This window comes from Xiphophorus hellerii, chromosome 3 (assembly GCF_003331165.1).
Source record: "Xiphophorus hellerii strain 12219 chromosome 3, Xiphophorus_hellerii-4.1, whole genome shotgun sequence".
In the NCBI taxonomy this organism is placed as follows: Eukaryota; Metazoa; Chordata; class Actinopteri; order Cyprinodontiformes; family Poeciliidae; genus Xiphophorus; species Xiphophorus hellerii.
This window is the reverse complement of record NC_045674.1, coordinates 29,124,990-29,141,383: the sequence shown is the minus strand read 5'-3', so window position 1 is coordinate 29,141,383 and position 16,394 is coordinate 29,124,990. Positions and strand designations below refer to the sequence as shown.

The 16,394-nt window shown below is 40.0% G+C and overlaps 1 protein-coding gene across 3 annotated transcripts in view; it reads left to right on the top strand.

Annotated features, from left to right (window-relative positions):
* LOC116716898 (protein spire homolog 1-like) overlaps positions 1-16,394 on the top strand; it is a 38,541-nt gene that overhangs the window by 12,354 nt on the left and 9,793 nt on the right. The window contains exons 3-9 of one of the 3 annotated variants that reach the window (XM_032557858.1): positions 533-769; positions 3,126-3,251; positions 8,702-8,776; positions 8,945-9,109; positions 9,954-10,040; positions 10,784-10,913; positions 13,108-13,149. In XM_032557858.1, the coding sequence (XP_032413749.1) occupies positions 533-769; positions 3,126-3,251; positions 8,702-8,776; positions 8,945-9,109; positions 9,954-10,040; positions 10,784-10,913; positions 13,108-13,149 (862 nt within the window). Of the gene's footprint in view, positions 1-532; positions 770-3,125; positions 3,252-8,701; positions 8,777-8,944; positions 9,110-9,953; positions 10,041-10,783; positions 10,914-13,107; positions 13,150-15,823; positions 15,875-16,394 lie in introns of all 3 variants that reach the window. The other 2 variants (XM_032557857.1, XM_032557859.1) reach the window with 2 other exon arrangements.

The window sequence follows — 16,394 nt, the reverse complement described above, 5'->3', positions numbered from 1 at the left end:
CTGCTGTGGCACAGGCGTCATTGTTTGCATTTTAATATTAAAATATGTAATTTTTAAATATTGAAATGATTATTTTTGTAATAAATATTTTCACAGGTATAAGGTTGTCATCTCTAAACGAGGCAAATCTATGACTTAAAAGAGTAACAAATCAAGGGGGAATAGAATATCACCAATCAAAGAGAGCAACGTTAAAAAGCACGTAGAACAGAAGAATAAATGTTCATACAAAGGAATGAAAACAGCAAGACCTGTAAAACAAAGCTAAACAGAACATGGGAAAACCTGCTAAGTAATAATAATAGAAAGATTGAAACATAAATGACAAGAAAGTGACCAAAATGATTGAGGATTGAGACATGCATCCTATGGGTGAGACGTGCGCCCAGCACCTAAGAGTCACGGTTTTGTACTGTGAGACAGAGAACCCGGAACGAACACGGGGAAAACATGAAATCTCCGCACTGTAAATAAAACCGGGAGATGAATATTTGACACATTCCTGCGGTGCTGCTGCGTTCTTCTCCTGCAGGTCATTGAGTCTCTGGGCATCATGATCTACAAGGCTCTGGACTTCGGTCTGAAGGAAAACGAGGAGAGGGAACTCAGTCCTCCGCTGGAGCAGCTCATCGACCTCATGACCAACTCGGCCGAGGCCGAGAAGGAGGCCTGCCTGGACGAAGGCTACGAGGCCACAGAAGAAGAGGACGAGACGGACGACGGCCATGGCAGCATCTGCGGCGTTCACAGCTACAGAGATATCCTGAAGGTCAGCGGCAAAAACAATCCAAACTGTTCCAGATACACCAGTTTCATTTGTGGAGGACATTGCAAAGGCTTTGTTCATTTTCTATTTTAAGCAATACTTTATAACAACGTTGAGTTGACATTTCAATCTGGTTTTATCAGCTTTCAGTTCTAGTTTAGCACTTAGTCGTTCCATTGTATTAACATGTTTAATTTTCATATCTATATTTGGTGAGTTGGGCTTCATCCAGTTGACTGTAGTCAACTTCCTTGCTGTCATTAGAATATGTAGCTGAGGCCTTTGATCTTAAGTAAAGTGGTCAGAAGTAAAATGGTCGGAGAACATATCAAGTGTAAAAAATTTAATTAAATAGATGTTTACTTTCAGTATTCTCTCAAGCACATCTTTCAACATTTTTCAGAAGATTTGTCTCTTAATGGTAGGTTTTAATCCTGAAAACATGGTGGGTATTTATGTAGATAGTTCTGATTCTTCTGTTCAGGATGTGTTTTCTCTTGAATCTTTAAAGTTCAAAGCCTGATGAGAGTTTTTGAGAATCGTTTTTCCTCACCAATTTCATTCGCAAACAGGAAACTGTAGCTGAGGGAAACGTGTAACACTGTAAACACAGATATCAGAACCACTGCGCTGCCAGGCGGCCACGTTCTTCCTCCCTTGGAGTCGCGTATCCGTGGTGACCGTTGGAGCAGCGAGTCGTCGTCTCTTTCCTTACATGGCCTCACGCTGTTTTGGATAAATAGCCGGTCGGACTCACAAAGCCACAAATACATCAACAGTGCCTGACATGCCGGAGCAGCATGACATGCTGGCCGGCCCGGTGGCTGACCAGCTGTCAGTTCAAAACGTTGGCTCAGACGTTTTGATATCTCTCCCCTCGCATTATTCCTTTGTCCTACTATATCAAACGTAGGTGACACTATTAACGGTTATTAACATTTACTTTTTACGGATGAAAAACGGAACCAAATTCAGTATTTTCTTCAAGATATTCTCACCATAAAGTATGTAGAAGAAAGGTTATTAATTATTGTTTGCTTTTAGGGATTTTGTTTCTAGTTTTTCAAAAGTGAGGCCATTTGTCCAAAACCTCAACCTTGACCCAATATGAGCTTTGCAACAAAACAATGGTCTTCAAATAAACCCATCAGGTTTTCTAATGAATTCCTTTAATTAAGGACAATCCAGATTCAAGATTCATTCAAGATTGTTTTCTGAAGTTACTGTTGCGTTAGGTCTATCTAATTAGTAAACAAAAATAAGCAAAGTAAATATGCTTATGCTAATTAGAAGAGCTGCACAATATACCACTGGGCAGTTGCAGGGCTGAAACGATTACCGGTAATCAGATTAATCGTGATGAATCGATGATTGAAATAATCGTAAGATAATTTAATAATTGATCTATCATTAACTGAAGTATACAGACTCAAAGAAGACCATTTGCTGGAAGAACAACACAATGAGAGCAGTAATTAAGGAAAAATTTTACAAAATATATACATTTTGTTTCTAAGATAAAACAGAGATATGTAAAGAAATATTTTCTACTCAACTCCTCAAGTGGCTAAGTCTTAGTTTAAGATTCTTTAAAAAAAGTAAATTTCCTATTGAGGACCTTTTGCTATGCAATTATTAATACAAAAACTAATCAACGGATTAATTCTACACTGTATTGATGCTAAGTCAGGCAGAAAGGCCTGAGCTTTTCACACGTTGATGTTAGAAATACCTTCTGCTGCAGATGCCTCCTTATGTTAACAATAAGATGTTTATTTTCTTTTTTCGAAAAGACAACTGTAATTATTTGTGCTTTGCATTTTAAAATGTATTTCCATTATTGTATGTAGACCGCTGAAATGGTTAAATGAAGAATCTGCCAATAGTTTTATCCCATTGATCGTCAGATTAATCTATTGAATAATTGATTGCTAAAATAATTTGTCGCAGCTCTACGCCATGTGCTAAATATCGCAACAGCAAATAAATGTTGCAAAACACAACTTAGAACATTTTTATTGGGCTATTACGTTTCAGTTGCCGAGGCAGAGTAACATAATGACATTCTGGACTTTTAACTTGCTGCGCGCAGTGTGAAGTAACTGTGATAGATTCATATTTATGGAAAGTGGTTATTTAAATATTGATGCTGGAAGAGAGGGAGAGAAAAGTCAGGAAATTTTGGGTTGAAGAAAAGCAAATGCACTGATTAGTTCATTAAAAACCTGAGTTAACCGATCCTGAACATCACTAGTTTTATGTGCCATTTATGTGGCATAAAGTTCTGAAATCATCATACTTGTCCTGCATGACTTTCCAACCTGTACACTAAAAGTACCCCCTGACCCCCTATTTCCAGCTGTGCACAGCCCATCTTCCCAGTGTGTCGGACGCTCCGAGTCACTACCAGGCAGTGTGTCGAGCTCTGTTCACAGAAACCAGGGAGCTGCGCACCTTCCTGGAGAAGATCAAGAGTGCCAAAGAGGTGAGGCTTCATCGTCACGGCTGTGTGGTCGTTAAGTTCTGCAAAATCAGCTGCAGTTAAAGAACTCTGATACGTTTGAGCGTTTCAGAGGTGAGAAAAAAGTAGAAAATGATTGCCGCATCATCTCAAGCTCTAATAAAACTTGATGTTTTAACTTTATTTATCCTCTAACCAAATATAACATCTGGTTATATTTTCCTACCCAAAATTTCTTACTTGGTTTTTCTGCACTTTCTCCAGGATTTGTAGTTGTGTTTTAAAGGCGCCAGAAAGGAAATCGTGTAACCTCGACGTTCTTCCTTCTTCCTACCTCCTCCCATCCCAGGCAGAGTGAAATGGCTGCTGAGTTTTCTTCTAAAAAACGTCAGAGCTAAAACAGTCAGTCAGCTGATGGAGACAAAAATCTATGACTGGAGGGAAAGAAATGAATGGAACGCAGACATGAGAGCTCATCCGAGATTATTCATGACATAACAGTCCCAGCTTTAACGTTCTGTTTATGTCCCTCCTATTTATTTTATGTATTATTCATCACTAAAAACATGCAGGAATACACTTTAAATCTCTTTAGGAATGCTCATTTCATAATAATGTTACTACTGTTTTAGGCAGCTGCAGGTTTTGGGTTTTTATTGCAAGTAAAAACTAAATGATTTTTAAACTTTGAACAGTAAAAAAAAAAAAAAAAAAGAAGAAGAAAAAAAAGTCTTACTTTCTCCAAAAAGTCAAATTGAACATTCTAAATCTGGAATGTCAAACTCATTTTCAATTTGGTCCATATCTCGATCACGAATGCTCTCAAGAATTCATTGATACTAAATATTAAAATATTAATGAATAGATATGTCTACATTCGCTAAGTACTTCTTAAATCTAAACGATATCGAACGTCTTTTCATCCCGATGAGTTCCTAAAGTATTTGGGGAGGTTGCACTCAAAATCTCTTATTTGTAAAACAAGTTTTGAAATATTTGCAAGAAATTTTGCTACATTTGTGCTCATGTGTGACGGTAGCGTCACGTTTTGCTACCCGTCATATCGATCACGGAGACATCATGAATACGGCAGCAGGGTAGAAGAAGTAAGGAATACTGTCACCTGCAGGTGGGAGTTTAACGGTCACTCTGACCCAATGTTTTTGACTTATTTTTATGGAATATTTACAATAAACTCAATTATATATATTATATAATTATATTTTAAAAAGTCAGCGCATATGGCATATATTTTGGCAGAATCACAAAACACTGGAGGGATTGATGTGGTTTGTAGTCATGCAGATAAAAACTGCTCTGATTTGATTGATAAAATACTACTTCAGCGCACAACTGTTGTTTTGAAGGTTCTGTTCATGCAGCCCTTTTAAGTCTAGCGGGTCACATAAAAAGCTACGGCGGCGCGCGCTTTCCACACGTCAGACATAGATAACATGAAGCGCCGACATGCCGACTGTCATCCCAGCAAAAGGTCAAGTTTTCCTGCCTGATTCATCTAGCTGTGTTTAAAACAATCACACGCTGCGGCTGCTGTTGTCGTTTGCTGTTTGTAATTGTGCAGTTGGCCTACACACCACAGAACATTGCCGTTCCACACTGAATAGTCTGTGCAGGTTATTACAAACACTGATCTGTGAGTAACAGCGGAGCTACACAGGCACATGGAGATGCAAACTATTGCGTCTCCATGTGCCTGGACTCCATGTGACGCTTTAACAATGGGATTCTTTCATTACAGAAACCTTATCGACACGTTCCTTTTCCCCCTCAAATTCACATCCTGCCTGTTTTTAACCACTCTCCCAGGTTTTAGTGGTTTTATTTCTCCACCAGGCCTCATACCTTGTCACTCTCCAACCCAAGTGGAGTCATCTTAGACTTTTGTTTCTCCTCAGGAGCTATTTGGAGTGTGCGGTGAAATATCGGCCCATGAGCGGCCTCCACCTGAGGGTTCCCTCCTGCCCTGCGCCGCTGCCCTTTAAGTGCTTGTAATGCATCTGAGTGAGCGAAGGAGGTTTGGACGGTTGCATAACTTGCTGAGAAAGAAGCTTTAGAGAAAGGGAAGTCGGAGACTGCAGTAATTGTCTGCGGAAGTAATCACCTTTGCTGTGTTTACAGCGCCGCATAAATCGCAGGCGTTCATTTCTTTTTTCGGCGTTTTAAAACAAGAACAGGCTGCTCTATTTTACGCCACATTACAGACACAGACATAAATGCATTTTATTGGGATTTCATGTGATAGACCGACATAAAGTAGTGCATAATTACAATGCGGATGATATGTAGTTTTCAATTTGTTTTTACAAATAAACTAAAAAGGTTGCCCAATCTTTACTGTGATACCCCAAAATAAATCTAGTGCAGCCAGCTGCCTACTGCCTACTTTTCCATCATCATTAACAACAGGCACTCTAGAGCTTGAAGGACAGTATGCACCAAACGGGGAGGGATGTGAGCAGCACGTACAGATGCATGACTGCCAGCACTAAGACATTGGATATCTGGTGATTTTTTGTTTCTTCATCGTTGTAGATAAATTGTGGGAAAGATTATAAACTGAGATATGTTCATATATTCATACCAAGTATGCAAACTACATCCTTTTAGTGACTGCATTCTCTCTGTTCAGGTCTGAAGAAATGAAGCTGGTCTCTGTTTTGGTTCCTTCTTGAATAGATTAGGTGTGTTTTGATTTGATGCTTGGACATTGTATGATCAGCCGGTGGATTCGGCTGTTTCCTGGTTGGCCTTGTTTTCTGCTTTTTACTCTGCAGTCATCTGAGCTGCCCCTTGTGACTTCCTTACCGACCACTGCTGCGTTGTTATGTGACCAGAACAATTTCTCTCCACAAATATTAACCGTAGGCAACGCTTTGGATGTCCGCCCAGCTGCTTTAGAACCCTCTCACACGTTTGTCGGCCTCATTTTCTCTGTCTTTCGCCCATGAATGCGCACACAAACAGTGACCTCTCCTGTTGGAAACGGAGCAGGCAGCAAGGAATGCAGATCAGCTCTGTTTCCCACAGAACCGCTGTCAGGTCGACAGTATTTTACAACACCGTAATGGCTGCCCGTCGTGCAGGTTCACATAAGTGTCAGGAAGACGGAGGTGAGCCAACTGAACTGTTGACTGTCTGGAAACACGGGAGGCAGCTGGATGTCGCCGCAACTTACTCTGCTCTTTTATCTTTCTGGTGAACACTTACTCGCACTGTTTGGTGTTTTCACAGGCGGATTTTAAAGCACACTGATCTTTTACTAATGATTTCAGAGGTGTTTTAGAGCAAGCGTCCAAAGGCCTGACTCATTAAACAGCCAGTCCACATTTTCCAAATTCGACATGAAGTTTCAGAAAGAAAAATAACCTACAAGAAGTTTAGTGTAGAAGAAGTAAAGTTTTCCAACATGGAGGGAAATTTGTGAAACAAACAAAAAAAAAAAAGTGTCACAAATAGTGTTTATATGTGATCAGCAATTTAGAATTATTTTCTTTCATCATTCAATTGTGCATTCAGGACTGTTTCCTCCTGAGCACAACACTCCTGTGTTACTTTAGTCTGTGTGTTCCACATCCCAAAGTTACATTGTTAAAGGAATAGTTCGGCATATATCAGGTTAGGTTAACAGATTATAAGTAGTTATTATCTAACTTTAATACAGGGGTGTCAAACTCATTTTCATTTTGGACCAAATCAACAACATTAATGTCCTCAAAGGGATGCTTGTGGCAGAACTCGCGTTTTTTGATGAAGAGTTTTTGCGCCATATGAGGTGGATTTTCGGCAGTATCTAAATAAATGTATTTCACAAAAGTGCAATGGAAACACTTTTTTTCGCATCACACGAATTGCGTGAGCTGGCGAATACAACAAAGACGACAGGAAGTAGTAATAGAGTGACAGTGTTTTTTTTTTTTTTTTTAACCCCTCCAGGGGGTCTTTTTGTGGGCTCTAGAGTCCCTTTTCATGAAGTAGGCTGACAGGAAAGGGGGAAGGAGAGGGGGGAAGACATGCGGTAAACGTCGCCGGGTCCGGGAATCGAACCCGCGACAGCCGCGTCGAGGACTTGAGGCCTCCAAATGTGGGCCGTGCTAACCCCTACGCCACCACGGCACGCCCGACAGTGTTTTTTTTTTGGACATTGTACAGCTGGCTCCACCAGAGTTCTCACAGCATCACACAGTTCTTAAAAACTTGTGTGTCATTCGAATGTGTTGAATCCATAACTCTTCTGTAAAATCACCAACTTCAGGTTCCCCAAAGCGCAGCACGGCTGAATCATGGATACATCTCATGTGACTGTTTACATCCGTTGCTGACATGATTTGTAATGACTTGAATAAGCTTATGCTTATGTAATTTTAACTTAATTTCTTATCTAATGGAAGCAGCACAATTAGCAAACTGTGTTTTTTCACATTCTGCTAATGTGTCCTTATAAGCCATGAAAACTGAAATAAAAAGTCATAAAAAGAGTAATTTGTTGGTCTATTATTTGAGATATCACAGGAAATGAGACACTAGAGAATTATAAAGCACACGCTAAGCTGTAATAAAAGAAGCTGCATTAAAACAGTGCAAATGGAGGAAACATTGCCATAAATAGCATCCTCACATTGCGATCAGCAGTGAACTGAGCAGGCAGCTTTGGATGTCAGGACTCATCCAGATGGGAGAGATTGATGCTTGGCAGAAACCATTTCAGGCTGCGGCAGCTTGAAAACGCACACACACACCCACACACACACACACACACACACACACCTCTCAGTCTGACTGGTTGGATCATTTCTGCTGGAAGTCACGTGAGAACTTTGTTCATCCAAGTCAAACACAGATTACATGGAATTATAATTACAATTGAAGTGTATTTATGATGTATCTGTGCAAACTACACAACATGCTTTTAGCCTTTAATTTAAGTGCACAGAATCAATTCAACATTTGAAGAAAAAATAATCTTTCCATGTTTTACCAGTAGAACATCACTGAGTCTTCTTCTATAATATTTAGTCCCGGCTCCTCTCCTGTGGTCCCATGCTTCTCTAGTTAACTAGTTCTGTATTGGTTCGGCCATATTTTATGGATCATTATTTGACTGAACAAACATTTCTGCATCACAATTTTTTTTAGTTCTAAAACTAAAATCTAGCTTTCTAGAAACTCTGAATTGTACAAAAGCCATTTATTTTGTGCCACCAATAATTTTGTGATGTGGTATTTTTTTCCCATTGAACAAATGTTCTCAAATTGAAGGCACTTTTCCCTGAACTCTTTAGTATAAAAATTTAAAGACAGTGTTTTTGATGAGCTTTGCATTCATCAAAGCTCCCCTTAGCCTTCTTTTATTAACAGGGATCAGGATGCGTGTTGTCTCCTGAGGGGTAAAGACCAGCCTGTCCTGAGTGGATTCAGAGCTGTGATCGCACTAATCCTGTCTCGTCCTTCAACAGAACCTCCGAAAGATGGAGGAGGAATCCTCAGAGGAGCCGGTCCGAGACCTCAACGAGCTGCAGAACGCCGACTGGGTGGGAAACCACACTTCTTACCTCAGATTTATTGGGGCCTGCCCATAGCAATGCATAGTATTATCCTTATTATTCTAAATTATGGCTCTGCATCCAAAAGTATGACATTTATGCGGTCTGACGTGCTGGACAGAAACTAATGGAACAAATGTTTTCTCTCTCTGCCAGGCTCGATTCTGGGTGCAGGTGATGAGGGACCTGCGTGAAGGAGTGAAGCTGAAGAAGGTGCAGGAGCGTCAGTACAACCCTCTGCCGATCGAGTACCAGCTCACTCCGTATGAGATGCTCATGGACGACATCAGGTCCAAACGCTACAAGCTGCGCAAAGTCATGGTTAGTCCTGGAGTACACAACAGAGACTTTTAACAATCCTTGAGATTAACCCTGCAGACATGCCTCTTATGGTGCATTCACACCAGACCAGTTTAGTCCGCTTTAATCAAACTATAGCTCATTTGCCTAGAAGGTTTGGTTCGTTTGTGTTGGTGTGAATCTGTAAACGAACTCTGACACACAGCAAAAACTGAACTCTGGTCCGCCTACAAACCTACGGTTTCGGTTCGATTGATGTGAACTCTAGCGCGGTTCCGATGCATATGTTTATGCAAGCCGACTGGAATCCGGTCCAAAAGCAGGAAGTGGATTATATTGCAGGGTATTCTGGGTAAGTACAGACAAAACGAGTCTAGCTCAACAGGGACACATGGCTCACGGTCTTTTACCATAGAGAAAAAGTAAAAATCCTACAACCACTAAAATCTGCCGCCACTCTGTTTTTTTTTTACATTTTGTGAAGGATGCCCTGCGCTATCGTCCACTTCCTGCCTTTGGAGCGGTCTCTGGTCCACTTGGCATTCGAACCTCACTGATACCCAGGTTTGCAGGTGCACCAGAGTTTGCTTTTTTTGTCCACATCAGAGTTTAATCACATTCCCAAATGAACCAGACTTTCCAGGCAAACAAGTTTTATTAAAGAGTTTGATTAAACCGGACTAAACAGGGTTGGTGTGAATGCATCCTTATTGGTTCATTTCTTTGAGAATTAGCAAAACATTCAGCCTTAGTTCAACCAATGGGGGCCTTTTACTGGCTTTTCTTTTTTGGTTTGTTGCCTATAAATAAGCTTTTTATAACACGATGGGTTTGGTTAGCATGTGGGTCTGCTTTGTTCCGTCAGGTTAATGGAGACATCCCACCGAGGTTAAAGAAAAGCGCTCATGAAGTCATCCTGGAGTTCATCAGGTCCAGACCGCCACTTAATCCTGTGAGTAAAAAGAAGCGCTTCGGACTTCAGCACGGAACAGAAAAATCCTTGTGAGGAAGCACAGATCGGTCTTTATCTGTAGGAAACAGTGAGCGTTCATGTGAAACAGCTCCATCCAGCACAAGTGACTTCTTGGCTCACAGCCACAGACGTCCCATGCTGAGAGGATTTGATTATAACTTACCAGCCGCATTTATTGAAAACCCCGGTAAAGAGCTGCAAAAAGCTTTAAGACAAATTCATCTTTTACTGCCACAACGTAATCTCTCACTACAAACAAAAAAGACAATTTACAATTTGAATAGAATAGATTTAATTTGTGGGGCGTGCTGAGGTGGCGCAGGGGGTTAGCATACCCCATGTTTGGAGGCCTTAGTCCTCGACGCGGACGTCGCGGGTTCGACTCCTGGTCCCGACGACCTTTGCCGCATGTCTTTCCCCCTCTCCTCACCCTCCTTCCTGTCTGACTATTGTCGAAAAAATATAAGCCACTAGCGCCGCAAAAACTCTTTGGAGAAAAAAAGAATAGATTTAATTTGTACGCAACAAACATAGACTGATGCAGATATTTGTAGTCAGTGAAAAGCAACGGTCTTCCTTCTGACAGCAAGACCAGCAGACGATGTTGAGGGGATTATTTAATTCATGAAGCTGCAGAGGTAGGTCCTCTGCCTGGAGGCTGATACCCTTCATGTCAGTGTTTTTTTCCCCCATTGCACTCTATATATCTTACCCGCTCCCAGGTGTCGGCTCGTAAGCTGAAGCCTCAGGCTCAGCCTCCTCCGACCCTGCATGAGCGGATCCTGGAGGAGATCAAGGCTGAGAGGAAGCTTCGCCCGGTTTCACCCGACGAGATCCGCAGAGGGCGGCTGGGTAAGGAGACCCGTCGTGCATTTATTAACGATACAGCACAAACATGCACACTCCACACACCATATAAATATAGTTCACATTAAAATGTTTAAGCTGATCACATGCAGTGCACTTTGGCCTTATTGCTTGGAGCTATTTCAGTTCATTTTGTGCTCTATATCACTAATATTCCTCTCTGCTCTTTGCTGTTGTAGCCACTGCTTCCTAACCTTTTGTCTGTGTGGCTGCTGATGCCTATTAATGTTCTCTGCATTAAAGCTGCAATATGTAACTTTTATTAAAAATATATGTTTTTTTTGGGGCGTGTCGTGGTGGCGTAGGGGTTAGCGCAACCCACATTTGGAGGCCTCAAGTCCTCAACGCGGCTGTCGTGGGTTCGACTCCCGGACCCGGCGACGTTTACCGCATGTCTTCCCTCCTCTTCTTCCCCCTTTCCTGTCAGCCTACTTCGTAAAAAAAGGACTCTAGAGCCCACAAAAAGACCCCTGGAGGGGTGTAAAAAAAAGAAAAGTTTTTTACATATTTGTTAAAAATGTCACCTTGATGTGACAGTGTAGTATGAGACAGAAAATCTGTGAAAAGATTGATCTCTTCCACCTGCTTCCTGTGCTACCGCTGCCATCTGAAGAAATGCAGACCAATCAGAATTAGGAGGAGGGTCTTACCGCTGTCAATCAATCATAGCGCTGCTACATGTGCTAATGGCAGAGAAACAACTCACCTTTACAGAAAAACCGTTTATTGCCGTCATCTATGGTCATGCTAACTAGCTTTAGCATTCACAAAGAGGAGCTCAATTTTTTTCACAGATTATCTGTCTCATAGTATACTGTCACACAATAGAGACAGTTTCAACAAATATATATCTAATTTTAAAAAAAATAAAAGTTACATACTGCAGATTTAAACAGTTTGCCGTAGGATGAAGGTGGGACAGGAAATAATGCTGAGTGTCTTTGTTTTAATCATAAAGACAAATTCATAGTTACTGTGTCTGCTCTTATGTGTAGCCACATATTGAAAAAAACAGTGCTGCATCATGCCTTCCTTATTGTTCCATAAGGTAAATACTTTACACATGTTAGCAGTTTGTTTCTGGTCTGCTGCTAATAAGACCAGCTGGTCTATAATGAGACCAGCTAGCCTTTCCTTCAATGAGGCTTATACCTTTAATTTTCCAAGAGCATGAAGAATATTCAAATCTCACATTCAAAACTCAAAGTCTTAGAAACTGTTGTATTATTTGTAAATAACAGAGGCATTTTGCTTCTGAAGGGGTTAGGGTAGCGCCAACATCATAGACCTCATAAAGACCAGAAGTAAAAACAAAGAAATGATCCAGACATTATCTGATGACTCAGTCACGCAATTTTCAACCTCATTTAGTTCCACAACCCCAAAAAATTGTCCTTTTACAAATAAGTGAACGTATCACAACTAAGTACTAGCAACACTTTTGGTGAGGAAAGAAGACTTAAAGTTAGCCTAAATTACTAAGAAATGAGTTTAAGAATGAATTCAGAGGAAGCCGCTAAGGCCCAATTGAGACAGAGTTCAGCAGATAACAGGAAGGCTGAGCAGACGACATTCAGGTCAGATGCTATGCCCCTTTACACCTGCTGTCAAAATTGTTAGTATGACCAAAAAGCCCGAAATGGTCGCTGAAATCACTTGAGGCTACTGCTACCTAGCTACTAATATACCCTTGCTAGCTAGCGAGCTAGGTTTGTTTGCGTCTATCACAGATGCAGCTTTGATGGCAATGAATAAAAATGTTCTAAAAATTAACCGATGAAAATCATACGTTGCTTTTGAACTGTGGTTAAAAAGAATAATTAAAAAATAAAGTAATGAAACAGATTGATTATACCTACAACTTACTATTTTGCTGTGCAATATTTTCAGGCAATCACTGCAAGCAAAATTGGTGGATCAAAGCTTTTAAAAAAAGTAGTGGTTAAGACTTGGGCAGACTTGGGTAAGTTTTGCTGGCTCCCACTGGCGGACACAGCTACCAGGAATCTGTCGGACAAAATCCATCACAAAAGAGAAAATATCTGTTTTGATGTGAAAGCTGTTAATATTCCTATTAATATTATTAGCCAGAAAGAAGCCGTTTGCTTTCTCTTGTGTGAGTTAAGTCCTGCTTCAACATGCAGTAACCGCCCTGCACCGTGACTGTTTCTCGTTGCAGTAATTCGGCCTCTTAGCATGTCTTTCAGTTTTGATGCGTCAGGTAACGTTTCCCTTTGCTGCTTACCTGGCTTTTTATCTCATTTCCTCCACCGTGCTGTGGCTGTTCATCTGCTTTATCAGCTCACACATGCAGAGACACCCCGACACACACACACACACATGCTCAGTACTGACTGTGCACACATTCCATGTCATGCTTCTGTGTGGTGGTTAGCTGTTGCTAAGTGGGACACTGATCAGCAAGAGGATCCTTAGGGGAACAAACACTGAAACAAATTTTAATGACACTAAATGGGGCTCTGGGACTTGTTTTTAAAAGGTTTGGTAGAAAAAATATTATAAAACCCACATTTCTTGCAGCAAAAACCAAGTTACAGAGTAGCTGGTGGAAACTGTGTGTAGCTTAGCAACTAAAGGGCCTAAGACACCACTCACAAACTGGATTACAGAATACAAAATACAAAGAAGAGGGATAATTATATTTATGTACTTCATTTATTCTGAGGCTTGCCTTTAAATACATATATTGCCATGAAATTTGCAAGCAAGTTGACTTTAAAAACATTAATCACATGGCTTTAATTTGTGTTGAGGCAGAACTATTTAGTCATATCTTCCATATAGTGTTTTTTTTTATTTCAAGCAAAAGTTTGAGTTGCACATAGACATTTTCATTGCGTTCTGTGACTTGAAGCGGATGCGGTTACCGCTAACTAGATGCTAGTGTACCCTTGCTAGCTAGCTCGCTTTTTTTTGCGTCTATCACAGATATATGGATGACAAAAGGGAAAAAGATTAAAAAGAGGAACTGCAATTAATGTCTTCGACTAAAGTAAGAATGTATCAAGATTTTTAGCTAATCTCACCAGTAGTGCCATTTTATTTTCAAGGATTCAAGGATTTAAGGATTTTTTTATTGTCATACCACCTTGCTTGTTTGTGTTACAAAATTAGGACTCAGGTACCAGATTAATAAATTTACTACCACACCAAAAAAAAAAAAAAAAAGAAGCAATATTTGAATGTTTATAATATTTAAAATTTTAATTAAATAAATATTATTTATTTAATCTATTTTTTAACAGACCAAAATTAATGTTGGGAGCCACTTACATAAAATTGAACATACATTTTTCTTATTAGAAACCATATTTTGAAGGATCATTTGATTTTATTTCAGCTTATGAGAAATATTTTTGACCTGGAAAAATCTCTGTATCCTAATCCCAACGTCACCAAGAAGAAAAAAAAAAAACAAAAACAATATCTGTTGCATCATCAAATCTGTTTTTAAAGATTTGCTGCGTGCTCGCTCTTTTTTTTTTTCAATTTCTAAGAGAAGGGATTCCCCTATTTCTCATTAAAACGGTGTCGTCCCAAAGGAGGAGATTAAGCCCGGCTCTCTGGCTGGTTGGAACAGATCGTTTTGCCTTGCAGGCAGTCTGGGACATTTAAAGATCTGTTACTGCTCTGGAGCTTTTAAAAGAAAATCACAGCTCAGGGACTGAGTTATTCACAAGGAAAAGTATAGTTAAGTCGAATGATATGAATAATGTCACTGCTTTGTGATGAACACTATTAATACCTCAGTGAATGCTAGTTTTTAGAACTGTGCCATGTTGAGACAGGCAGATATTTAACCAGAAGGGTTCTTCTCAAAGATCTGGTCCATGATGTGTAAAAGTGTCACACCACTGTGAACCACATGCTGCCATGGTAACCTCTAATGTACAATCTGAAATGACTGCAGAGGCAGTATGATGCTGTGGTCCATGTTGCCTCCTTCTGATGTCAGTGTCCCTCATCATACCACAGTCTTTAAGTCCAACCCTCTGCCATTTATGTTTTCTGGTGATCCGTGTGTGTTGTTGTGTGTACAGTCATTCGTCTGTAATGATTTAGCAGTAATGACAGATTGAGTCCACTGTGTTCTAGAGATGCAATGTTAATATCTGTATTGGTCCAGATATTGAAAAATAATTCCAGATCGGCTCTCGGGGACAAAGTTCCAGAACCATAAGTGCAGATCTAGTCAGTCTAATTCTATGCTTTGTTCTCCGAGCCACATCATCATTATTTATGTTACATTATATTTAGAATATAATTACATTTTCTGAACTATTTGAAAAAAAAAGGTTTGTTGTGGTTTATTTCTATATGTTTGACCAAAACAGTCAACCTATTGTTTTTGTCAGTTTCAGTTTCTTTATTATTTATTTTACATTAGCTGTTACACTGCTAGTTACACTGACTGAACAAATGAAAGTTTGGGGGGTTTTCTACATGTTTGAGCCAGCTTGTGAAGCTGCTGGTGTATTTAAATGTGCTCTGCTGGTGCAGAGTAATCAAATAAATGACTAATTCTGTACATTTATGTCTGTACTTCAAAGAAAGAAACATTTTAAGTCAATTCAGCTGGGTTTTTTTTGTGTCCGATCGATATCGGTCGATATCATGCTTTTTACTTCTTCAAACCAAACTTGCAATGCAAGCCACAAATGAAAGATTGATGTGATATATTAGAAAAGTTCAAAGAAAACAGGTTGGAAATCCCTCAATCAGGAACAGGGAAGAGAAAGGCTTAAAAAGTGTTAAACTGTTAGCTGAGAAGGTACCTCTGCCATTTGAGAATATGGATTGTTTGGATGCAGTTAATGGTTTAGTTGCATTATGTTCTCTGTGCTGCTCTAATAAGAGAGGTGTCTACCTTTTAGGTTTTGGCAAAACTCGCAGTATGCCTCAGGATTTGTTCCGTACAGGAGTAGGTAACGTATCAGCAGTGCTGCGGTTTGAACAACCTTGTTTGGCTTTAATCTTTTGGCCTTTTCTGTCTCCCCTCCCTGGCTGCAAACTAATGTCTCCCAAAAAAAAAAGAAAAAAAAAAGAAAAACTCGACTGCTGGGAGCTGAAAGAATTATGCAGAATGCAAAATGATGTCTGAGTAAATCACTTAAAAGTCTTGTTTGATTTTTTTTTTCTTAGAAATGTTGGGTTTTAGAGAGGCTTGTACTCCTGCACCTCCTCCTCTTACGCTCCTCGTTTTCTACTAAACTTTGTGAAGGTTTTGTCCTTTGCTTTAAATATTCTGCTCTCATCCCAGTTCCAGTTTGGTCAATACAAAGTAAGGCCTTACATTTGAGGACGTAGTTCACACAAAAAGATAGATATTATCAGAGTTAGTGGTAAATAAAAGGATGTCATAGATAATCTAAATACTTCATTTAACCTGTCTGCGTTTTCTACGTTCTCCTTTGAACCTCCTCCGCATAACTCCCAAACTCCTCC